Genomic DNA, 25,445 nt, shown 5'->3' with positions numbered 1-25,445 from the left:
CGGCTGCGCTGCCTGCCCACTGCCGCCGCCATCGTGCGGCGCCCTCCCCGCCCGCGGCGCGGCCAGCCGGGGCACACGGGCGGCCGGCGGTAGCGGTCCCGGCCCCTTCCCGGCCCTGCCGCCCGGCGAACCGCAGCCCCTCACCGAGGAGGAGCCCCCCGCCGGGATGTGGAAGCTGGTGCCCGCCGCGGGAGCAGGTGAGGGCACGGCGGCTGCAGCCCGCCCCTTCCTCTCCGCAGCCCGAGGGGTCCCGGGCGGGCCTCGACCCGGGCGTTCCCTTCAGGAGTCTGGGAGCTGCTCCTTCGGCCTCCGCTGCGGTACCCAGCAGGGCTTCCTTCTGCACTTGAGCCCTGCAGGCCCGCTGCGGTTCCTTTGGGTAGGGCCGGTCGCTTTGGTGGTGGTGGGGCAGCTGCTTTGTGCCTCCGGGATGGCCCCGGGTGTGCTCCTGCCCCTGAAGCAAGGCAGCTCTGCGACACCCGGAGAGCCGAGCGGAGGGGCAGAAGGCAATCTCGGAGGCTCTGCCTGAACGATGCCCGATTGCCGTGTTGTTTCACGGACCAAGTCTCGTGTTATTTCTTACATACGGGGTTTTGAAACTGTCTTGTCACTGTACCTCTCTTCGCCAGTTTATCTGCAGCTTTGATGTATTGATCAACTCTGATAGGTAGCATATAATATAAAAGCTTTTCCTTGACTTAAATGCTTTCTCTTCTTTTCATAAAGAGCACGCGTGTCACCACTGCATCTGCTCTTTATTTCCTGATTCTTTAGGAGTGACTTCAGGATGTTTGCTTTACTTCTTGGTGGCAGCAGCATGTAATCCCATTGAGCAGGGTTTGATCTCTTACTGGGTTTGTAATCGGGCTGATCAGTTCTGCACTGTTTGTATTTGAAAAGTATTTGTCCACAGTTGATAACTAACATTTAGTCTCTAATTCATTCATTTTCATGAATAAAAATTGCTGGTTCACCACTGACTAGTAGGTGACCTACACCTTTTGGATGCGGTCAAACCATGCACTGTTAAGCTGCAGTGTGATTTAGCTCACAAATACCAAGAATGAGCTAAGCAGAGGTCAGAGACAGAACATGCTAAATATCAGTTTGGTTTGCATTGCAAATCTTCCAGTATATGTTAGGGAGGCATTTTATTCTGATAATAAGTTAGTAAATAAGTTATGTACCTGTAGGATTTGTGTACTGTGTACTTCTTTTATGAAGAAGTAAAACAACAGAAAATAAATAACGTACTAGTAAAAACATACTGTCCTTGAAAAAAGTGTACCACCACTTCTGTAACTGCTTTGTGTATCATGAAATGTATCCTTTTATAATGGACATAGCAAGGGGGAGAGGAAGAAACAGATGTTGTCCATAAACTAAATGTGTGATTCTCATCAGCCTATTAAATGATGTATGACAAGTTTAAGGGTTAGAAATTTCTGAATTATTCTTAAGTACTTTGGGTGCTTTGGAGTTTTTTGTAAATTTATATTTTTCCGTCTCTTTTTTTATTTTCAGGGGAGCCATATCGGCTTTTAGTTGGTACAGATTATGTTGTTGGACGCAGAAACTGTGCAATTTTAATTCAGGATGATCAATCCATCAGTCGAAGTCATGCGGTTCTGACAGTAAGTCGTCCTGAAACGACCCAGGTAAGTTGCCAGCATTTTACTGTATTAAAAATACACTGTGTTGACAGCTCAGTTTACCATGGCAATACAGCTGGAGTAGAACCACTGGCTACCTTCTTTCCTCAATCTTGAATTTTTATTTATTTATATTTTTTTCTGGGGTGCTTATCTGTTTTGAGAAATTCAGTGGCATAATTCTTCTGTTTCAGGCTCCTGTCTGGGCATTCCTTTTATCCCAGAGTGAAAATAGATTAGGAATTTTTATTAAAATATTCACAGCAGGAAAATTATGCGATTAAATTTCATTGCATAGGCAAGCTTTAGACAAAAAAGTCATGGGTCTGGAAAGTGCTGCAGTTTTATCATTGCAGGCTCGGTTCTGGAGTTCACATTTCATTCCACATCATTAATTCTGCATTTGCTTAGGGGACTGTGGAAAATTAAAAATGTCCCAAGGAGAATTAGCAAGCAGCATTTTACTGTCATTTACATGTTGCAATTTCTCTGGACAGAAATTTGAAGACAATCAGATGGAATTTCTTTTATGTAACCTGTTTCTGGTAAACTGTCAAGGCTCATTTATGTTTATTTTCAGAGCCAGTCTGTTCCAGTCCCTACATTAACAATAAAAGATACCTCCAAATATGGTACGTTTGTTAATGGATCAAAAATGAATGGATCTTCAAGGCCTGTGCAGTCTGGTGACAGAGTCAATTTTGGAGTCTTTAACAGCAAGTTTAGGTAAGAAGAAGTACTTAGACTGATTATAAAATACTAAGTAAAAAAAAAATTGCAGCTTTTAAAAAGAGTATTTTATTTTAGCACATCACAGAACTTGGCAAGCAGTAGTACAATAAAGAAATGTAAATGATGTTAAATGTTTAAAAAGTTTTTAGAAAGCAAAAGAGATGAACAGTATTTGTCTGTGTTCCACAGCCTGCTACTGAAACCCTAATTGAATACATATTTTTATAATAACGATTCATTATTATAAATTAAGGAATTAAGACTATTTATAGTTTAGCATTTGCATTTAGACGATGTGTCACGTACCATAAGTGCTTTCAGGCTTTCTTAAGTAAAGAACAAAATTTTAGTTGAGAAAATGCTAAAAGCTAAATGGTTCTAAAGGAGGAAGGAAAGTTTAAAGTAGGTATACAGTTCAGCTGAGCCCTTGTTAGCTGTTGATAGTGTAATGAGAAAAGAACTGAGATGGCTGGATACTGCTTTGCGCAGCACTAACCATTGAATGCTTGTTGCTGTAATACATGCTTCTCTTAAGGGAGTACAACTTGCTCATTTTTTCAAATTTAATGTCATAGCCAGTGCTATCCATGCAAACATATAAAGTGCTTCTGTAGGTACAGAGATGGGTAGATAAAACCAATTCTAATGACCGTTAGAACCAACATTAAATTAACCAGAAGTTGTCTTTGTTCCTTAAATTTTACTCTTAATTTTGTCACTGCTATTGATATTATTTGGCAGTAAAAACAGCGTTCTCCACGCCTTGTTACAATAAATTATTCTGGGTATTTTAGATAGTTCCTGTATCACTTGTCAGGTATGTTTATGTCATAGGCCCAGATGCATCATGAATTTTGTACCAGAAAGGTTATGTAAATTTCTTTCTCCTTTATAGACTAAACCAAGTCAAATCATATGATTTGGTATACTGTAATGCGCTGTGGGCAATCCACAAATTTAACTAGGTGTATGGTCAAGTGTAAGGGCAGTCTTAGGAAAAAAGTTACCTGAGCTTGCATTCTACAAAACTCGTGTCTTCTAAATACCAGTCTGTTCACAGACTGTTCTGTTGAGCATACCTTTTGCATTTGAAAGCCCATGCTGAATTTCTTCTAGTATTTCCTAATTTTAAACCTTCTTGAAGCAGATTCTTATCGGTGTCTCTGCTCATTCTTGAGACCAAAAAGTCCTTAGAAACATTTCAAACATGAAATCAAAATGTTGTTAATTTTTCTGAGTGAAAGGTAGTATATATATATTTTCAGGAAATTTTAAAGCCATCTTTGATCTGTATAAAACTAACAGGGTCATTTTTTTTTTTTTTTAGGCTTTCAGAATTCTCTGTGAGATGAACATTATTGTTAAGACAGCTTTGTTCATTATAGTGCTTCACCAAAGTTACCAAAGCAATTCTCTTTCATTTGTTCTTTGCAGAGTGGAGTATGAGTCTTTGGTTGTCTGCTCCTCGTGTTTAGACGCTGCTCAGAAAACAGAGTTAAATCAAGCCATCCAGCTCCTGGGAGGTCTTGTAGTGAATGAATGGACGAAAGAGTGTACTTACCTTGTAATGGCATCGGTAAAAGTTACTGTTAAGGTATGTTGAGCTTTTGCATATTGATGGAACTGCTCTGCAATTTTTCTATGAATGTGAATTAAATTCTAGATGTGGTCAAGATTGTGGCAGAGCTTTGTTTGGCTTTACCTAGACAAATTCTTTCTCTGTAAAGTCTTCCTTCTCTTCTTTTTAAACTCTTCCTTTTCCAAACTTCGAAAGATATATGTTGGAGGGAGAGAAAATGAAAAAAGTTGGAAAAGTTGTTTAGATAAAGGAGGGAGTGGGAAAAGGATGGATAGAGAAGCTATGGTAGCCTTGGTGAAAGCTTTGGTAGAGAAGCTTTTATTCTCAGCTTAAAAGCCAAAATACCGTATTAAAATGAAATAAAAATGTGAAGGGGAAAAAGTTGTATTTGAAAACTAAGAGAAATAAGGAAAAATGTTTTTTTTTTGTTTGCTTGTTTGTTTTTTCCCTCTTAGTGTTGCCATAATGTTTGTGGAAAAGTCAGTCCATTCTTAAAAAAGATGGCTTTTTTGTTTGGTAGGTCGTTTCTTTTGTATGCATGGTTGCTTGTTTTGTGGTTTTGTTTTGTTGTTGTTTTTGTTAGTTTTCTCTTGTACTACTCTGTTAAGTTTCTCTATCCTTCAGTTCCACAATCCCTGAGTAAGATGTTCGTGTTGAGTCTCCTCCCACTATCCTCCAGCTCCCTCTCCTGTTCTAGCTTTCCCGTTCTACCTTTCATGCATCCACACAGTAATTTGGATCAGAACTAAACTAAACTAGCGTCAGTCTAGTTGAGGCTGCTGAGAAGTACTGGGATGGTTAAAAAACAGAAAAAATCACTTTGTTTTGGTGAGAACCCACAGAACTGTTTACTTTTCGACTATGGAACTTCATATCCAAGTTAATAGAAGCACTAAAGGTAACATGGTTCTAGTTGTGTAAAATAAATCTGTCTAGTCAGACAGTATTTGCTTAGATTTTACTCTTCTTTTAATTACCATTCTAAGTATTTGCCTAGTGTAGAGTTTTGATGTATGCTGTTCTTTCATTTCTGCTGGTGTTTTCCATTTTTAAATGAAGGACGGAATTTTTATTTGCTTTCATCGTCCTTGTCAGTGTCTTTCTTTTCATTTTTTATGTTAACTTTCAGATAGTTTAGTGAAAATGTACTTTATTTAGGAAGAATTTGTAGCCTTTTTAACTTCCACTTGACTATATTCAATATAATTGTACAAACCGAATGCTTATTTAGCCACTCTGTGATTTTTAAACGTTATTTTTCAAGGCTTGCACAAGCCTTTTCAGTGGCAAAAAAAACAACCAACCACTCAGAAAATAAAACCACACCTCATAGTCTCATTGCTTTGTGTATTGGAGCTTTAGTTCTTCTTTTGAAGACTGTCATTGATTTTCATCGGCTACCTTACACATTTTCATAACTTTGGTCAGGATAGCAACTAAAAACTGTGCTGTTAGACGTAAAACTATCCATTTTTTTCCATAGTAAAATCAAGTACAGTTGTATTTGTGCGATGTTTTCCACATCTAAGATATTACAAAGCTCGAGTCAGTTGGACCATGTTCTAGCTGTATTTTTTCTGTATGTTAAATACATATTTTCCTTTTTTTCAGACTATATGTGCCTTGATTTGTGGACGACCAATTATAAAACCAGAGTTTTTTGAAGAATTAATCAAAGCTGTTCGGTCCAGGCAACAGTTGCCAACTCCTGAAAGGTAAGTATCATGTTTTACATGTCACAGAATTAAATTTATGGAAGCTAGATTATCAAATAACTGCACATTTATCTGTTCAGACTTGACAGAATACGTGAATTACATTAACTTTATTTGTGGAAGAATGCCTAACATGAAACACATTTTAATCTTCAGGCAATTTTCTTGCTCTCGTCCCTAGAGCTATAAAATGAGCTCTTGAAATTGATAATGCATTTAGAGATGTTACTAGCTCTGGATAGGAACTTGTTTTCAGAGGTTGGTATAGCAATCCTTATGATGATATGTTTGATGCAACGTCAAAACTCTTTTGGGAGTTGATGTATTAAAGTGAAGAAAATCAGATTTGTATAAACTATATCAACCTCACTTCATTACGAAAATATATTTTCCCAGTACATGGTTAGTTTCCGAGTTTATTCATAGAATCATAGAAACATTTAGGTTGGAAAAGACCTTGAAGATCATCAAATCCAACCATCAGCCTGACCTGCCAAGTCTTATCACTAAACCATGACCCTCAGTGCCACGTCCACTTGTCTCTTAAATACCTCTAGGGATGGGGACCCTGCTACCTCTCTGGGCAGCCCGTTAGAATGCTTGACCACCTCCTCTATGAAGAAATTTTTCCTAATGTTCAATCTAAATCTTCCTGGTGCAACTTGAGACCATTTGCTTGCTTCCTATCACTTGTCATGTGGAAAAAAGTGCTTGCAAGCTTTGTTTAAAACAAAGTTAGCCTGACCGTTAAATTTCCTGAAATAACAGATTTTTTTTTTTGTTTTCTCATGAGAGATGAAGTGAAACTAACATGAACAGGTCTTCACTATAGGAGAAGAAAATATTGTTAAAGTAATAGGAAAAGAGTATTTTTAATTTGGAATAAATAAGTATGGTAGAATAGCCCTTTTGGTCATTTTCACCACATAGAAAGGCATAAAATAATCCCATTATTATATGGGAAAATTTCACCTGTGCCTGTATTGCTATTATTTTGACCTTGAAAAAGGAGAGGTTTTTTTTTTAAAGTACGAACACATGATTTACGCAGGACAGCAATTTGCATTGTGTGTATTTTCAAAAGGTAGATTCCATGGGTACTGTTTCTTTGTCACTTACATTTTTCAGACTGTCTTCCAAAGCATACAAAATAAAATACGTAATGAAGGGAAATGGTAAGAATACTTGGTATTTGAAAAAAAACAAAACACAAAACTTGTAGAACTTTATTGTCAGTTACCAGGGTGAAAAATTTGTGAAGTTAAGTTACTTTAAAGACATTCAAGTCATGATTTTTCTGAATGTATTGTTTTAATCTGGTGTGGATACTGAAACCAGACATTGCAGTTGGGGGAAATAAGTGGTGGAAAAAAAAATAGGAGTCACGTTGTTGCTTTGGGGTGTTGATTGACAAGAAGCTCAACATGAGCTGGCAATGTGCACTTGCAGCCCAGAAAGCAAACCGTGTCCTGGGCTGCACTAAAAGCAGCGTGGCCAGCAGGGTCAGGGAGGTGATTGTCCCCCTCTGCTCTGCTCTCGTGAGATCCCACCTGGAGCCTGCGTTCAGCTCCGGGGCCCCCAGCACAAGAAGGACATGGAGCTGTTGGAGAGAGTCCAGAGGAAGCCATGAAGATGCTCAGGGCTGGAGCACCTCTCCTGTGAAGCCAGGCTGAGGGAGCTGAGGTTGTTCAGCCTGGAGAAGAGAAGGCCCCGGGCAGACTTTACAGTGGCCTTCCAGCCCCTAAAAGGGGCTTACGGGAAAGCTGGGGAGGGACTCTTCGTCAGGGAGTGTAGGGATAGGACAAGGGGGAATGGCTTTAAATGAAAAATGGAAGATTTAGATTAGATATTTGGAAGAAATTATTTACGTAGAGGGCAGTAAGGCACCATCATAGGCTGCCCAGAGAAGCTGTGGATGCCCCATCCCAGGAAGTGTCCAAGGCCAGGCCGGATGGGGCTTTGGGCAACCTGGTCTGGTGGGAGGTGTTCCTGCAGAGGGGTTGAAACTAGATGATCTTTAAGGTCCCTTCCATCCCAAAGCATTCTGTGATTTTACATATGTACTGATATACATGCATACGTCTATGTCATGACATAGGGATTTCATTTATTTTCGTCAGTGGGTCTGATAGTCATTGGTAGAAGACTTTAAATGACAGGGGGAAAAGGGAAACTAAATAAACAGACGGCACCTTAGTGATGTGCAGATGGTAATGGAAGCAGGGCTGCAGATATTTGCAATAACCTGAATGTTATGTGGTAAATATGTGTCACAGAACATGGCAGTGCCATGTTAGAACAATGCAGGTGCTGATCTGGAGCAATGGGTAACAAATACTCTTCAGTTTCAAGATACTGTTTTACATTTGCAGAGGTTTATGGAATAGATCAAGTAGGTCATCTTAGAGTGGCATAAAGTGGTCTTCAGCTACAAAAGAAGGGGGGAAACTTCATGAATTATAACTTTTCCATCTATTTATACTTTTACATCGTTCTACATGCATGTGAGAAAACTAAACAGAAATTGTTGAGAATCGTCTCTGGAATACTGAACAAGATTTTCTGGCAGATCTAAAAAGTACAGGTAGTACAGGCCATAGAAAGGAAGCAGTTGGATGTGCAATCTGAAATATGCTTGATCTAATGTTACCATGCTGTAAGGCTGCTGTTACTGTCTGTTAGAGTAACAAACAAATAGTGGTTGGGGCTCGTGGCACCAGGGTGCATGTTGTCCATTCTTTTTATAGAGAAATGACAGCATAATTGAGCTGTTAAATGCTCTGTAAAATAGAATCTAATGGATATGTTTCCCTTTTTTTAACGTTTTTGTTAACTGTTAAGACCCCCAGAGGAGTTGAGCTCACTAAAGGGGATTGACACTAGCAATGTATCCATTATTTAGCTTTCAAAGAGAGAGTTCTGTGTCAAGCTAAACGAGACAGCTGGTGAGATCTATCTTTAAAATAATTACAGTATTTTAAATAGGTGATCTTTTAAGATGTAGCTTGTGGGAAGATATTCAAAATTCACGTAGCAGCTGTTTGTATTCAGTTTTCTAAAAATGCTTTTAACTTAAAAATGCTTTTTAACTTTAATAGGGAATATCTGCATTGTGCAGCATAGCAAGAGCTGGCACATCCACGTGACACTAAACAACTTGGTGCAGTAATAGTTTGGATCTGAAATAAGGAAGGCTTGTTAGTGTGGTGATGCAGAGCGACAGTTAAGCGTTGATTAGTACTGTGGAATTGATCCCCCCTCCAAATCCTAGTGTTGGGGAAATTGTAAAGTTCAAAAGCATTAAAGCTCTTTGGTTTATGTCAAGACTTCACAGAATTGCAAACCTGCAGTTCACATTATCAGTGTGGTTTCTTATTTGAGGCCTTTTATTGTTTTATTATTATGACACTACATTACCCCAGTCTTCTGGTAATCTCTGATAACCTGTGGAAGGAAAAAAAATGCCTGAAGAGTTCACTAATGATTGCATAAGTACAGCCCTATATGAAATAATATGAAGTAATGGAACTGCTTTTTCTCCCTTTTTACTCATTCTTTGATTTTTAAAGATGACTTTCGCCTGTAATACCCTTTCACCTGTAATAACCTTTTCCCAGGTTAATAACTATCATTACGGGACTCAGTATCTGGAGCCCTCTGGCCTGGTAACTAGAATCTGAGGTGCCCTATTTCTTCAAATCAGTGAAATTTATCTATTTCACCTTCAAATGAAGTAATTGAACAATATTTCTGTAAACAAAACTTGAATAGTCACTGACATTTGTCAGTGACTTTTTTGAAACCTGAATTTCATGTTAGTCAGTTGTGTCCATCAAGCTTTAAGAATTGATTAGGAAGAATGCAAAAGAACAAAGACGATTTAGAATTGACTGTAATTATTTTAGTATGCTCTAGTCTATCATCATTGAATTACATATTTGAACATGGGCTTATTCTTGTGTTCAGCTTTACTTACGTGAATATTATCAGTATCCAAGGAGAGTGTTTTTATGTTTACATATGGTGAAATTACTTATAAATGCATAATTTTTTTCAGGAACTTTAGTATTTCAGCATTTTGTGGAGTTTATTTCCTGCTTAGAACCTGCTAATCCTTGCATTAATAAGAAAAAAAAATCTATATATATCTGTATGTATGAATACATGTACGTATGTAATTTCTTGGGTTGTTAAACCAGTTTTTGGCATTTCAGCATCTTTTTTCTCACCTTCTTTCCAGCACATGCCTTCACTTTGATCTCTCAGGTCTGCTGCAGGAGTGAATGTGTGGCTCCAAGAGTCGATAAATACTGTTGTGACATTATCAGTAAAATGGTTGTCTTAGAGGCTTTTTCTGATGTGTGTATGCTGCTGTTAACTGAAGCAGAGATCACAGGACACAAAAATTAGAATTTGAGATTAGGGTTTCACTTCTATCTAATCTGTTCCCCAACAACACTTCTGGTTATTTTCAGACAAAAAGTTTGAGAAGCTGCAGACTGAATCAGTTCAGTTCTCAGTGCTACCACCAAGAAAAGCGTACTTACTTTCTTTCAGATTAGTAGGCTGTCATCTAGTGTGGCAGAGTGCAGTTTCTTGATCCAATACAAGGGAACTGGGGTGGCTGTCCCAACATGAAGCAAGCAAGACATCTGTTTTTGTGTGAAGTCCCCTGCTAAGGTAATGAGATTGCAGTCTTGTTTGTCAGTGTAGTTAGTGGAGAGTGTGGATGTCTGGAGAGTGGATGTTTAAAATAGGAAGGTTGAGTACGCTCCTAAAAGCATTGTTCTTTTAGTTAACTGAGTTAGAAAGTCGTGGTCTAAGCTTAGATATTGAGAAGTGAGAGGTTCTGTTTCCTCTTAATCTCTTGAAGAAATATTTATGTAAATAGTTTAAACAGAAACAAAGCAGTGCAGTGTTTTAACTCAGAGCTTTTCCCTACAGTAGAAAGGACTATCAGTCAGTACTGATACGTAACTTTCAATTTTGTAACTTTAATCTTCTGTTCTTGCAGCTTTTATCCTCCAGTTGATGAGCCTTCCATTGGTACTGAAAACCTGGATTTATCAGAGCATCAAGAAAGGAAAAGAATATTCTTTGGAAAAACTTTTCTATTTCTAACTGCCAAGCAGGTAATTGAGCTTTACATTGCAAAGGTGTTGCAGATTTTTTGTTGCAGGTGTTGCAGAGGACACATATTGTGTCCTCTCTGAATTCAGACTCATTCTCGGCTCATCAGGAGAGAAAGATTTCATTATATTTATCTTTTTACAAGACAGTGGCCTAAGCAAGATGAAATACAGGGGTAGAAACAGAACCCATCACTTCTGCATTAATCTATGAATGATAAGTATTGTGCTAGTAGGTTAGCATATTTCTAAATAAATATTTTAAGATATTTTTATTTGCCTTTTTTTCTTAGTACAAGAAACTGGGTCCGGCTGTTGTTCTTGGAGGAGGCGAAGCAAAATTGATGACGGAGGGAAGAAAAGAAACTTCTTCACTGGTTTCTCCTGAAGTTTGTGTTGTTGATGTTGGGTTGACAGACTCCCAGATCCTAGGATCCGAGTCCATGAGAAACTGGACTGATTCCGTTCTGAATGTCTTGCAAAGGTGAATCATTGTTCTCTTGTACAGAGGTAGGGTAATTGCAGAATTTCTGCACTGATTTAGTCATGATATTTGCATACATATTGAAGCAGTAGGATGTTTAGAAGGAGGACATTTTCTTAATTGTTTTAAGTACATAGCACAGTAAGTAAAATTTATTGAAATAGGAAAGAAAGGACTTGGCGGTTCTTTGAGGATTTGAGATTTTTGGAGGGGTTCTTTCTTTAACTCACTGTTACTGAATTGATTTGAAATTACAGAAAGCAAGAGCTCTTTCTTCTATTAAAATGAGTTAAAAATATTCTAAAAATGGGGGATAGATAATCTTTGATTTTTTTTAAATCATATTTATTTCATGGAAAACATGAAATAGCACTTTGAGGACATACAGCTCATTGCTGTCTAACTACTTGAATATAAAGTTTGTGAAAAGCAGTTTGTGTTCTGTATAACACTGGTCATTATAACATCGTAAAAAACCACAATCCCAACCCTTAACATGGTAGTTAAGCCTAGTCCCCATGAATTTCGTTGCTAAACAGAGAAAACAATTGTATTCCCATTCTTTTCATGGCTGCAGTACAGCCATGTACTGCATGTGTGTGCGTGTGCTGGTAACTCCTGTAAAAGGAGTGACTCAAGTCTTTGAAGTCAATTTTCCATTCACATACATTAGAGGTACACCACAGTCAGTTAAATTCCCAGAGATCGGGTGGGGAGATGCCTTAGCCATGTTACTGGAACTAGACCGGGGCTACGGCAGCAGGAAACATGGAGATGTGTATGTACTGGACGTGGATATGATAATGGATAGTTATGCTGACTTGCCACATTTTGGAAAATAGTAACCTGGACTGAAATTTTTTGTACCTTGGCATATCTGTGCTCATTTGCCTCTTCATCTTTGAAACTGTACTGAAAGACTTTTTTTTTTTTTTAAACTATTTGTGTTGGTTTTATTTTTGTGTTAACAGTAATGATCTCAGGGCTATTCCCGAAGCAGAAATCGGATTGGCGGTAATCTTCAGGTCTACAGAAACATACTGCAACCCTAAAAAGCAGCCTGGTAACAAAGGTAATTGGAAGAAGAGTAGTAATAATTTAACAGCAATAAAGAGGCTGTTTTTTTTTTTTTGTACACGGCATGAGCTAATAATGCTAAGGTTCTTCTGTTTCGTAAGACCACTAAAATAGAATGACACTGAAAATTATATGCAGGCTTGAAAAGGTATTTTTTTAAATAGTTTCCAGTAAACTACATTGAAAACTGACATATAAATGTAAATAAAAAAATAACAGATCTAAAATTAGTGTAAAAACCAGACTCAGTTTAAAGGAAACGTGTTTATAAACAGTCTTGAAGTTTGCGGTTTTAGTGGCTGCTAAATCGATATGTATATAGTAGTTGTGAATTCCAACCTATTCTATCTTGTATGAAAAGACTGGGGTAACAAGATAATAGATGGACATTAAAAATTGGAGAGAATAAGAACCAACTTGATTTGTAAAGACTTGCTTTCACTGCACACAAAAGAATTTGCCTTGGGGAAACTCTCCCCACACACTCCCACTTCAAAATCAAACCTAATCATAAAGTAGCCAACGAGACAGCATTGACACATTTGCTAAAGTAATAGTTTGGGGTTGGACATACCATGTTTTGTCTTGAAACATAACTTGTATTTGCTAATACAACAACAGTAAAAATAGATTCTCAGGTTAAATTTAAAGATATTAACCCTGTAGACAGCTGAATAAATTAGGAATGCTGACTCTTGTTTTCCTGTCTCAGTAATTCAATGAGATAAAAATTAAATTGCCTGATTAATTTACATTGAAAGATAGAACATCAGTCTTTTAAGATAGCTATGTTTGTAGTTTATTTGTCAAGAGGGAATCAGTTCTGGTGTTTGGAGATTATCAAAAACTTCCATGTATGTGTTGCAAATCAAAGGGATTGTAAGCAAGACTTCTTCCTCCAATCTTGTCTCAACAATAAATAGCGAGATACTGTTACCTTGCACATAGAAGTTGTAGTAATCATGTAAGATCATGTCAGATGTGGTAGCTCAAGGAGACCTGGGTGTCTCTGTAGGTTGGTTATTCCTCTATAGGTTACAGTGGTATGAAAAAAAAAAAAAGAATAAACGAATGTATAAAGAATGGGTTATCTGAAAGGATATGCTGTCATAGATTTTATGAGACTTACATGTTAAAATAGCCTTAGTATCCTTTGACTTAGAGAAGATGATCTGTAAGACAAAGAGAAGTGAAAAGGCAAACAATATAGAATTGTATGTGTTCTTTCTCTTCTGTAGAGCATTAATGCAAGTGACTAGACTGAGCAGCAAACAGTGTTTAAGGCAGACCCCTCACTATGAGGACTATGAGAATTTGGCCGTTGAAGGCATTTATTCTAAGATTTTTTTTATAATGGTGGTTTTGTGTTATTAGGGGTAATCTGTAGTATAATGACCCCAGGTTAACAGATGATGATAAAACACTAAATGTAAAACAGATGGTGGATTTTGTGCTCTGACAGTTTTGCATATGTATTACATGATCTATAAATTACATCATGACCATATTAATAAGTAACTTCCCATGGTGTTTCATTTTTATTTAAGCAAAATTCCATAACTTAATTCAGCAGGATGTTTAACTAAAACAACCCCAGAATTTGGTCGTTTAGAAGCTGGTTCCTTCAGGTTGTTTTTTGTTTGGTGGTTGTGTTTTGTTTTGTTTTTAAATTACTAAATCCATATAATTTTTTGATGAAAATTGCTTTAATACAATTTTACAAAAAATCTCACCCGATCAGTTACCAGTGGTGGTAGTGTGATAATACATGCATAGGAAAGCAGACTGGTTATTAACCTTTTAATTCTTCTCTTGTGTTGATCTTGCAGCTGTAACTAGAAGTACTTCTGCATCAGGAATAGGGCCAGCCATTTCTCAGAGTTTGGCTGTGGATGAAACCATAATGCCAACTGCTGCAGATACCAGTACACTATATGTAGCTGATACAGAAATAGAAGAGCAGACACGGTAAAGTATGCATGGAAATAGTTTCTAAGCTACTAGTTACAAATAAAGTACTCTTGTGGCAGAGGAACTGCATCATTGCAATGGACAAAGAAATACAGCATTTGAAACTGCACTTAACAAATTGCTGTCAGTTGTCTGCAGTAACCTAATTTCTGCTTAGTGGTAGATAGTAATATGTCACAGGACCTCTGACTCTTTTTAGATACAAATGTAGTTACTGCATATCTGACTTGACTATCTTGACTGTGTTCAAATTTTTAAGCCATTTCATGGTTATGAAAATGTATTTATTGTGGCAGATTTTACAATTTCTGTTGTTAGCACACATACATTGCTTGTAAGTACATTTGAGTACAGGTCAGCTTTTTAAAAGTGATATTCTACAACAGTGTATCTCCTTAGTAACTTCTTGTGTGTTCACCTACTATTTTTTTCTCTCTGCTATAGTATGGAGATAGAGAAGACTTCCAAGACGAACAGAAGAGAAAAAGTAGCTTTCCAGGATGTACCCCCTGTGAAGGAGAACCCTAGCACAAGTGGCAATGTGAATGCAGGAACACTGATATCTAGAGTGAATAGAACATCTACACTTAGTCAGAAAAGTCATCCTTCCTCTCCATCTAAAATTTCAGAAGTCAGTAAACCTAGAGAGTCCACTCCACGTCAGCAGTCTAACTCGATTACAAATTACTTCCAAGTAGCTAGGAAAAGGTAAGTTGAAATGTTCTTGACATTATGTCCCTTATTTTTAAGATAATGCTGTTTCTGGAAAATTATTTTAGCTCCTTCGATGTACATGTTATTCAAAAGGAAGCTAATAAAAAGGTAATTTTTAGATCAGCTTCTGAAAAGGGAAAGCCGTTTTTCAAGGGTATTTACGTACAAATTTCACAATGCCGACATTGAAACCCCAGGAAGCTGTTGTATTGCTGATGCAGCTAATCATATTCAAAGACGTTTTTGTAATTTCTTCATTTCGTAATTACTTTATGGTTAAGAGAAAGAGATGAAGAAGGAGGAGAAACAACTGTCCCCAAACTAGCAAAACTGGAGGAAGGGTCATCGTCTGTTTCCAAGCGCGTTGAATCCACAGCTTCGTCAGTGTGGAACAATGAAGAAGAACAGCATCAAAAGGAAAATAACATCCAGCTGACAAGGGAAAGTAACGATCTAGCAAGTGATAAAACTGACACTAAAATTACTTCTAGTGAAAATCCTGCACCAAAGAAAAGAAAGGAGTTAGATGATTTGTCTGAAAATACAGAGACACTAGAAATTGTATTTGAAAGCAGAGACCTAGACTGGAAAAAGCAAACGGCAAATCAAGACCAGGAATCTCAAGGCAATATACGAAAAAAAAGATGTCTGGAAGCCAAAGGAAGCAGAATTCAAGAAGTAAATGCAAAGCAAAAAGAGGAGAATGAAACGTTGGTAAGTTATGTTCTTCTCATGTGTCTCGTCTCGAAGTTTACAAATGTATTAGAGGGATGCAATAGCTTTTTTAAGGATGAAGAAAGTTCCTCATACATTGCAGTGTTACACCCGTTTAAATGTTTTTTGTTTGTTTGTTTGTTTTCTTTCACAGCATTGTTTCTTTGTGAATTGAAAACTGCCTCTATTCTGACATTTTTCCTCTCTTTTTCTTTGAAATAGTGCAAGTAGGACAGCAGAATTTCTCCATGGTCCAAGAATAACTTCTAATATTGTACATTGTTGTGTCATTATAATGCTAATATATATGCTAAAATAATACTCAATTACATTTATGTAATGAATTTCCTGAAGAAACCTTAAGGTGACCTCTTCCGTTGAATACCCAGAGTAGTTTCCAACATCTTTCAAGTTAGAATCTCTAGATGTGTCATATGGAAGATCTTCAAAATTCGTGTATGAGGCAATTCAAATCACTAATGTCCATTTAAAGATAAATAAATAGTACCGCTAAACTGCATAGACAGAATGTCTGGTCAGGTATGGATGGGCTGAATTTCACTTGGTATTTGAAAAGGATGGAACTTAGGTGAAAAATTAAATTCCTAATATTAAACTAAAACAAAATATTTCTTGTCAGGTCAACATGGATGAAAATCATCAGGATGTAAAACACTGTTGTACCTATTGTGGAAGAAGAGGGCTTTTTTTTTTTTTAATGGTTTCTATTTTAGTTTAGTTTTTAGAAACCTACAAAATCAGTAAAGAACTTTTATTTTTGAGCAATCATAGCCTTTATTTCAGCGCATTGGTTTATTTGAATAGAGCTAACACAGGGTTAAATTGATAGTTCTTCCTCAAACATACATGCGTATAGTAGTAGGGGGACGGTTGGACCAGATGATCTTGGAGGTCTTTTCCAACCTTAATGATTCTTTGATATTAAAAGTTTTGTTTTCATTTTCCTCTTTGCAAATAGGTCTTGTTGATGAAGGAATTCTTTCTTAGTAAAATACTATTTTAGAGAGGATTTTTTTTGAATATATTCTTTTTTATATGCCATCTCTATCAGTTTGACTTTGTTGGGCAGACACTGTGACTTTATTAGCTAACATTGCTATCTAATGAAGCATTCACTTTAGAGTTATTCAGAACTCTTGAAAACATACCACTTGAAAAAAAGCAAAGAGCCAGGAAGCAAAATTTGGCTTGTATGCTGTAACCAGATGCCAAACTTCAATTCCTGAAGCTCCAAAGTTTTTGGCTTCAGATTTATACAGCTTTATCATAGCTTAAATATTCTGATTTCATATTCATTCACCAGTTTGTAAATTGATGTACCCTGCAAACTGTAACTTTAATCTAAAAAACATGTTAATTTTAAAAGTATGTTGCAGATCATTTTCTTTTGTCTAAATATTTATATTGATTTTGAAAAATGCTTATTCCACTGTAAAGAGCAGAAACCAGTTAGACTAGACAGAGACTAAAGAGGAAAGGAGCAGATGCATACTTTAGTCATAGAGTAGCTTGTAATTAGTTTTCTTGATTATTTCTCTGTTTGAGACTAAGGCAATTTTTAAGAGAAATGAAGAAAACAATGGATTTTGAGTTAACACTAGCCACTTTATTGGAAAAACAAAAAGAACAACAACAAAAAACAACAACAAAAAAAACCATACAGATTTGTAGAGGTCAACAATGTTGAGAACCCTAGCAAAGTAACAAGTAAAAAAAAATCAACAACGCAAAAGGGAGTAAGAGAGAAGAGACTCATTTTTCTTCTATTTAAAAATACTTCTATTAAAGCTTACTGTCCAGCCAACTCATATACAGTATAGGCAGTGTTTAAATGCTGTGAGAGTAAAATGCATAATTGAGTAACTGGAGTTTGCAAGACAGTATTTTTAATTTTTATATATAGTGTAGTCAGTTAATTTTCTGTCTCTGTATTTGTATTGAGCTGAAAATGCTTGTTCCACAGGAAAGAGCAAAAAGTGATTTTAGGTAATTGCCATCATAATTTGCATTTAATCTCAATCTTTAATCAACAGAGAGAAGATGAAGTTGGATCAGTTCTAACTCTAGAAAAGAAAAGTGAGATCAAGCAAGAATCTCCTCCAGTCTTGGTAAGAAACCAATTCTAAGTTTGAACAGCAAACCTTGAGAATCATTAAGAAAGTGCATCAAAATTTTGCTTTTAAGGACATAATATTTGCAAATCATATTTTGGGGTAAAGAAGGTGTAAAAATAGATCCCCTTAAAATAATCACGTGTAAGTTTGAATAGTGCAGTCTAGCTTCTTGATTGTATGAAGACAGAACTGTAGTTTATCTACGTGTTTGTGTAAAGCTATTTTTTATGGACACTTAAGATGACTGAGACTGCAGAAACCTAATGCAATTGTATTAACTCAGCAATGTGGCTAATACTGGTGCTGATGTTTTTGTTAGGTAAGTACTTAAAGACCGGATAAAAATGCGATCTCTTTGGCTGCTCTAAGGAGATTACACCTAGAGCAGAAGAGATGGACTATGGGGAAAATAGATGTAACATACACTGATCAATAGTAAATAGCATACTAACTTCTTGATACAGGTGAGATGACTAAGGGATGATGAATTAAGGAAGGAGGAGAGAATAGCTGGGAATGGCAGTGAGGCAGAGAGAAGGAGACAAGGCTAAATGAAACTGAAATGGAATGCTTCTGAATAGAGGAAGGAGAGTGTAGCCAGTTCACAAGGAACAGGATAAATGTTTTTTGCATGAACAAACATTGTGTAAACAATACAAACCAAGAAGAGGGAATGCTGTGCAGGTGTACCAGAGTGCAGCGTCAGCTCAGATTAAGGGACTTCTAGTTTGCACTTTAATATAAAATACTGGGACTTTGTCAGGGCTGGAGCTGTCCTTGAAGATAATTTAAATCTGTGTGCTTGTCCTCCATATTTTCCTTTTTAATTCACATTTTAATTCACATAGATATAACCCCCAAGCTGCAAAGTATGCATGCAAATTTGCTGACGTGTACAGTGTTCCCGTGCACAAGTTAAAGCTGCTTCATTTCTCAGATCTAGTTTATATCTACAAAGTTGGTCTAACCAATGAATCTGTAGGCTAGAATGGAGCTGAAGATGTTCAGCTTAGTCTTTGAGTTTCTATTAGAATAAGCAATGCTGGTTAAATTAATCCAAATAAGAGGCAGAGTGAAGGGGAGGTGAGAAGTAATTCTTAAATAATAGCTTCATTGCAAAAAAGGATATATGTATATGTTTTTTTTTTACATGGAGCTTTATCACGAAGTAAAATTCTAGTGTAATGAGGTACACTGTCCTCATGATTATTACTGCAGTTTTTAATAATCCTGTGCTTTCAATGGATATAAATATGAAAGAAAAAAAAATAGCGAGCACCCAGCTGTAATGGTAATGTATAAGGAGGCTGAGAAGTACATCCATCTTGGCTAGTAGCACTGCTGCTGCTTCTCCTGGCCCTCAGCTGCACTCACTACTATTTCTTTCTCTGAAGTTTACACTACTAGGTGTGCTCTATGTCTGTTTATATACTTGAAGTGCTCCATCCTTTTTCTTCCCTCAGAAGGACCACAACAAAATTGAAGATGACTCCAGCAGTCTTCCTAGCAGACTTCTGTTGACTGAGTTTAGATCCTTGGTTGTCAGCCATCCAAGACAGAACAGTCAGCTTATTGGCAATACCAACTGCAGGGGACAGAAAAATTTCAAAAAGTTCAAAAAGGTATGTATTTCAAATGGTCACAAGATGGCACTGTTTAAAATATTTCAAAGTATTTCCTTAGTACTTTTTTAATATATTTCATAATATATTTCTACAGTAATAGTAGCCAGAGAAAGAAACGATTCCAATATTTTACTATGTTGTTTACAAATATTTTTCTAACTGACCAAAGAGGACCAGGCTGACAAAGGCTTACCTCATACCAGATTCTTTAGATACCTGTAGTCTCCTATTCCAAGCTGCTAATTGGAATATGTCATTAAGTGATGCCTATCATAATCTCATTAAAAGTGTGACTTCACGTCATGCTTCCAAAAACTTGCATTTCAGCGTCTCCAAAGATCTATAAAGAGCATATGCTGATTCTGGATCTTGAATTTTATGTAATAAAAATTGGATTTCAAAATTAAACTAAAATTAATATCTTAAAAAATTGAGATTATTGCTTGCTTGGGTCCTGAGGATAACTTAAGAAAATCCATAGTGTTCAGTGTAAAAGTACCACTTCAGCTCATATTAAAAAAAACAACCAACCAAACAAAAAAACATATATGTGGTATAAGATTACTAGAAGCGCATTTCACTATAATATAGAGAACATTAGTCAGATAATGCAACTTCCAGCTTTCTGGGAGTGTGCAGTCATTTTAGATAGAATACTATCCCAAATTTAAAATGTTTTTTTCAACTTTTTGTAATAGATGTTTATGCATTTTGATGTAAAATAGAATCTATCAGTAAAGATCAGTTCGTAATGTTTTCAAACTTCATTTAATACTGTCGCATTTATTTAGCATATAAAACTCATCATCTTTTTTTGTTTCTTTGGTAAAAGGAGGGACTTAATAGCTTTTTATAAATACTTTTTTCACTTCAGTCTCATTTAAATATCATCTGATAATTGTTATTCAAAGAAAGACTGACTTTCACTGCTGATATATGAATTTTTAAAACAGACCTTTTTCTTGTATTGTGCTTGCCTTGTATCTTAACTGTAAGAATGTATTGTCTAATAGGTCAGTTATCCAGGGGCAGGACAACTTCCGTACATTATTGGAGGATCAGATTTGGTTGCTCACCATGCTAGAAAGAGTTCAGAGCTAGAAGACTGGTTAAGAGAAGAATTGGAGGTAAGGAATTTTTTTCAAAGAAGAACAATACCAAAAGTTGATTTCTTTAAGCGGTCATGATAACCTGTGGTCATTTCTGAAATAATTCAGAATTTTAGTTTTGAAATAAAACCTCTTCCAATTAGCTATTACACGTGCTTATAGGAACATATGCATTAGAAAAGTTACTGAAAGCCAGAGGTCGGTGGTAAGGCTCTTTTTTTATTTTTTTTTCCTGATTATTTGAATTCAGTTTACATTTCAAAATTCAAATAATCAGTAATAATGATTTAAAGCAAAATCAGTAACCTTAAAGAGAGTGATCTTCTTTTGTTTTTAATAAGCAAAATAAGCATTATGGAAACTTGTGACTTTTACAAATGTGACACACGTAGGAAGAACTTTTATATAACCCATTTTCAAATTGTTACACAGTGCAATTGATATTCTGTTCTCTTGGTAAGAACAGAAAATACTTGAGTAAAATTCTCTTGTGGTATACTGGGAGAGATACTGAGAAGTTTTATGCCTTTTTCTATTATGAAAATCTTCCCCTTCTTATGTAAAAGTTTTATATTTTATTGTAGCAGTTCTGTTGCACTTTGATCTTCCAATATTTTCATTAAAAATATTTGCTGATGAACTGTATTTTGTTTCCACAGCCTAACGCCCTCAACACTTTTTAATTATCTCCTTTTTTGTCCCTGAGTGTAGAGAATGCCACTTAAAATCTCTTTTATACACCAATAATCATACAAAATTTTCACTATTTCTATAATACTTACACACAAACAAAACTTCTGACAAAAACTTAAAACTTGCACAAACTAATCATAGAATGGCTCACCGCCCTCTGAGTGAAGAATTTCCTCCTAACCTCTAATCTAAATCCCCCCTCTTTTAGTTTAAAACCATCCCCCCTTGTCCTGTCATTATCAGACTGTGCAAAAAGTTGCTCTCCATCTTTTTAATAAGCCCCCTTTAATTACTGAAATGCTGCAATAAGGTCATCCTAGAGTCTTCTCTTCTTTAGGCTGAGCAGCCCCAGCTCTCTCAGCCTTTCTTCATAGGAGAATAATAATACAGGAGAATACTAATCCGTTAGTAGCAGTAGCCAGGTTTGACTAATGAAATACGTTACCCATTAGGAATGTACATTGATTCCGAGTACTTGGAGAAAATTTATGTTTTCAGGGAAAAATTTTATTAGTGAAGGAATATGTTGTTCTTCCATATTGTTCATTACTTTCATCCCTAACATCAAATTTTGAAAAAATCTTATTTTGTCAGGAACAGAATCGACGTGCAAGAGAAGAATCACTTGCTGATGATCTCTTTAGGTAAGAGTTTTATGTTCATATTTACAAAGGTGTTTATTTTGCATCACATCTTTTTTGCACAAATGCCAATTTTGCAAAAGACTACTTCTTAGACTATTATTATTAAGATTTCATGTATTCCCATGTCTGGAATGTACCCAACGTGACTTTCATAAGGATTTTTTTTATGCCTTAAGCTTCCAATTTCATTCAGACCTGCTATAAGTTTTTTTAATAAGAACATTCTCAAACAGAAATGTTGCTCTTTCCTGTCTCACGCGTAAGCCTGTTTGTTCACAAAGGCTGGAAGAGATTTCCAGGGTCAGGCTCTGTGCCATTAGGGTTTGCTAGCACGAGGGAGTGGTTTGATGTTACACTTAAGTCAGTCATCTGAATTCCTAAGAAAAAGCTCTGGAGTTTGTAACTTCTTTCATACTGGCCATGTTCCTTGCATGTCCTTGTGTTGAGGGAGCTAAAGCAACAGAATGCTAGTTCTGTGAAAAAAAGTGATTGGCAGGACTTTCTTTTTTGATCTTTGAGGTTATGACTCATGCAATTTAAAAATTAAAACAAAAAGGCTATGTTTTCTATGATTTTTGTCATATTTCATTACATTTACCTCCAAAGTGTAGTTTTATTAACCCTCATTTCAGTTGTCTTACCACTTTCTCTCATCTCTCTTTTGAAAGAGCAGGGAAAATCATCTTACTCAGTTGATTTTTTGTCCAGTTACTTCCAACCATAATCCTGTTTCAATGATTTTTAACTACTTTCCAATAAAAAAAAAAAAAAGAAATTCTAGGCCAAGTTTGCCGCTTTATCCGGATTTACGTCTGCAATGCAGCTTTTAAACGCATAACAATTATGAAGATATTTATAAAAAGTTACGGTGCAGCTTGATTGCTCTGCTAGAAGATTAAGTGGTCCAAAATATCTTGATTAATTCCAGCCTTTCAAAACACAGCAGCGGAAACTTAAATAATTCACATGCATTTATGCGTAGAAAAATTTTGACCTCAGCTCCAATTTATTTAGGGTATTTGTACGTACAGAAGTTTCCATAGTCAAAAATATTAAAACACATAGTTTAACGTTCAGCAGATCATAACCTACTTCTAATTTTGTCCTTAATCCTGACTAAAACTACTTGATGTGATGCTAATGTTAGCAGCTGCAATTTCCCATGAAAATTGCATTTGAAGATGAAATTAGCAGTCATGCTCCAAGGTAAAGATGTGTTGGAAAGAAAAGCTGTACCTTCAAGTACTGCTAATTCAGTACATTCAGAAATAGAGGAGGAAGGGAAGGAACTACCATACTCTCTATTAAGACTGGAAATAAATGGATAATGCTTGCTAACAGCCCTTCATTCCCTATTCCCAGCAAGTTATTTTGTTTCTTTGTACATTCACTTACAGTAGTGGACTCCTTGTAGCTCTCTTTATGTTTCAGGCCATAGGCACTCTATGTTTTTTTTTTACTTTCTCAGATAATACTGGTTGATTTCTTTCTGTCTGTAAAACATCATCCAGGTTTCATTTAACATGAGAAATGGCTGGAGGTGAGCTGGGGGATTAAATAGAAAGATGTTCATGACCGTCGGTGTCAGCTTCTCTGTAGACAGTCAGACAGGGTTGAAGCTGTTGGTGGTGTCCCGATGGTAGAGTTCCATGCATCATCCCCCATCTCTGCTCAGCTTGTGTGTTCTACCCCCTCGCTGCCCTCCCCCATCCAATAGTGTTTGGTGTCCAGGACATCTGTAAATGTTAGAATTGATTTGTAACAATGCTATAGCAATAAAATCAAAGAAATGCTCTGAGACCGAGCATAAGGACTGCATTTTGGTTAGCAAAGGTTTCATTATTTTCTTTGTTTTTATGTAAAGAAACTAGCAACTACTATGTGACTTCTGACCTGCCATCAATTTGACAAACACTAAAAATTGTGTATTACAGTAAAAAATGTATATGGATGGTAAAGAAGCATGTATTTGTCCAAATCAAAGAGACATCATATTGCGTATCAACGTGTGCAAACCACTCAGAGAACCTTACTGCTTTAACAGCTTGTGCTGTTGACAAACAGTTAATAAATAATAAAGCATTGCTTTCAAAAAATCACACTCTTCGTTTTTGCCAGAAGTCTGAGCTGCATGGCAGCAACTTCTAATACCTTTGTAGTTATGTGGTGATGTAACTTGGCTCACAAGTTGGGACATTTTTCCTGTCTAAGCAAAAAAAAAAAGTGATGAATGAGATCAGAATTAGTGGAAATAAAACTGCCTGATCATTCAGTTGTGTCCATAAGTTATTCATGCATGAATACAAAGCACATCAGAATTTCAAAGAAGTGACATAGGATTTAGGGAAGGTGAAGCACAAATGGAGAGAGAGAAAGCCAAAGGATGAGAGTATGAAGCGGAGGCAAACTGTAAGCATATTGCTGTAATTTACATATCTACTTTCTGGATTTAAAAAATAGTTATTAATAACTAAAAACCAATCCAAATATGTATGAAAGGGAAGATAAAACAAGGAATTGCTTTGTGGGAGTAGAAGGCAACAGAAAGGTTTTCTGTGAATGAGTTGTGGCCAAATGTTGTGCATTGCTGTAAACATACAGTACCCCTTGCCCCTGTGCCCCCCCATGTTTTTTTTGGGGGGGGTGGAGGAGGCAGGGGGAGGAGTGGAACTTCTGTTGAGAAGTTACAGGCTTGGAGAAGCTTTCTTATGCATGAAGTAGGTTTAAAGTAGCTAGGAAGGCGGTGAAAGCTTATTCTGGTAAAGGTGTTATCTTTAGTTCATGCACAGGTACTGACTTCTGCATCATTCAGCCAAATTTTATCAGCTGTAGTTGTCAGAAGTGCAGTCTGGGAAAGGACTGATGAACACTGTACAGTCCCTTGTTATAAATGTATAATAAAATCATTTGCATAGCATGATTAAGTGTGAATATCATGAAGCCATAGTAATTTGTGACAAATTTTCTTTTCTGTTGCAGATACGATCCTAATGTGAAAAGGAGAAGATAAATTGTCACTTGAAGTTACCGGGATTCTCTAGCAAAATTTGCTGTCCTATTCTATAGATGTTTGCTGATTACAGCATGTAATATATAGTTGTGTACGACGATTTGAGTTACCTGTTACTATAAGACTTGTTTGTATATCTTGCTTTTATTAAAGAAAAAGAGAAGATTCTTTCATTGCTTGGTGCTTATGGATAGCACATGTTAAGGTCTTGAAAATTCTTGCCTTAGAGCAATGCTCAGTAAAATATCATATGTATTTAGGATTTCATTTCAGGCTGTTTCTTTCTAATGTTTGCTTGTCAGTACTTACGGAGAGAAGAAAAAGGAAGTCAGCACCAGGCTTTTTTCTTTTTAGAAAGGCATTGATAAATAGATTTTTGTATGTAGTGACTGCTTTCTTGAGGACTTTGTGAAGTTTTTGAAGACTTCATAAACAAGACATTAATAAATTAGACTGAGCTTTGAA

The 25,445-nt window shown here is 36.4% G+C and overlaps 1 protein-coding gene and 1 long non-coding RNA gene across 3 annotated transcripts; one reads left to right on the top strand and one right to left on the bottom strand.

Moving 5' to 3' along the window:
• Positions 1-25,445, top strand: NBN (nibrin). Of its 2 annotated transcripts, none has more exons than XM_040546432.1 (16): positions 1-197; positions 1,522-1,655; positions 2,230-2,375; positions 3,816-3,975; positions 5,572-5,675; positions 10,690-10,807; positions 11,098-11,288; positions 12,260-12,360; positions 14,195-14,333; positions 14,781-15,044; positions 15,332-15,764; positions 17,819-17,893; positions 19,366-19,521; positions 20,538-20,651; positions 21,921-21,970; positions 24,950-25,445. In XM_040546432.1, the coding sequence occupies exons 1-16, from the start codon at positions 167-169 to the stop codon at positions 24,978-24,980; spliced, it is 2,247 nt and encodes a 748-aa protein (XP_040402366.1). In that variant the 5' UTR covers positions 1-166; the 3' UTR covers positions 24,981-25,445. The 2 variants fall into 2 exon arrangements, with proteins under 2 accessions (XP_040402366.1, XP_040402365.1); XM_040546431.1 differs by having other exon boundaries at positions 19,363-19,521.
• On the bottom strand, positions 6,088-17,812 carry LOC121064632. Its single transcript, XR_005816589.1, has 2 exons — positions 16,597-17,812; positions 6,088-6,165 (listed from the first exon to the last, which is right to left on the bottom strand). It is a non-coding gene; the product is annotated as an uncharacterized LOC121064632 (long non-coding RNA).

The sequence above is a fragment of the Cygnus olor genome, chromosome 2 (genome assembly GCF_009769625.2).
Source record: "Cygnus olor isolate bCygOlo1 chromosome 2, bCygOlo1.pri.v2, whole genome shotgun sequence".
NCBI lineage: Eukaryota > Metazoa > Chordata > Aves > Anseriformes > Anatidae > Cygnus > Cygnus olor.
Note: the sequence above shows the minus strand (reverse complement) of the source record. Positions and strands in the feature narration are given on the sequence as shown.

Bases quoted from the DNA above. Each gene is read 5' to 3' on its own strand.
- NBN (XM_040546431.1), top strand. From the start codon at position 167: ATGTGGAAGCTGGTGCCCGCCGCGGGAGCAG. The intron at 3,976-5,571 runs GTATGTTGAGCT...CCTTTTTTTCAG, and splicing joins CGGTAAAAGTTACTGTTAAG to ACTATATGTGCCTTGATTTG. The intron at 21,971-24,949 runs GTAAGAGTTTTA...TTTCTGTTGCAG, and splicing joins CTTGCTGATGATCTCTTTAG to ATACGATCCTAATGTGAAAA.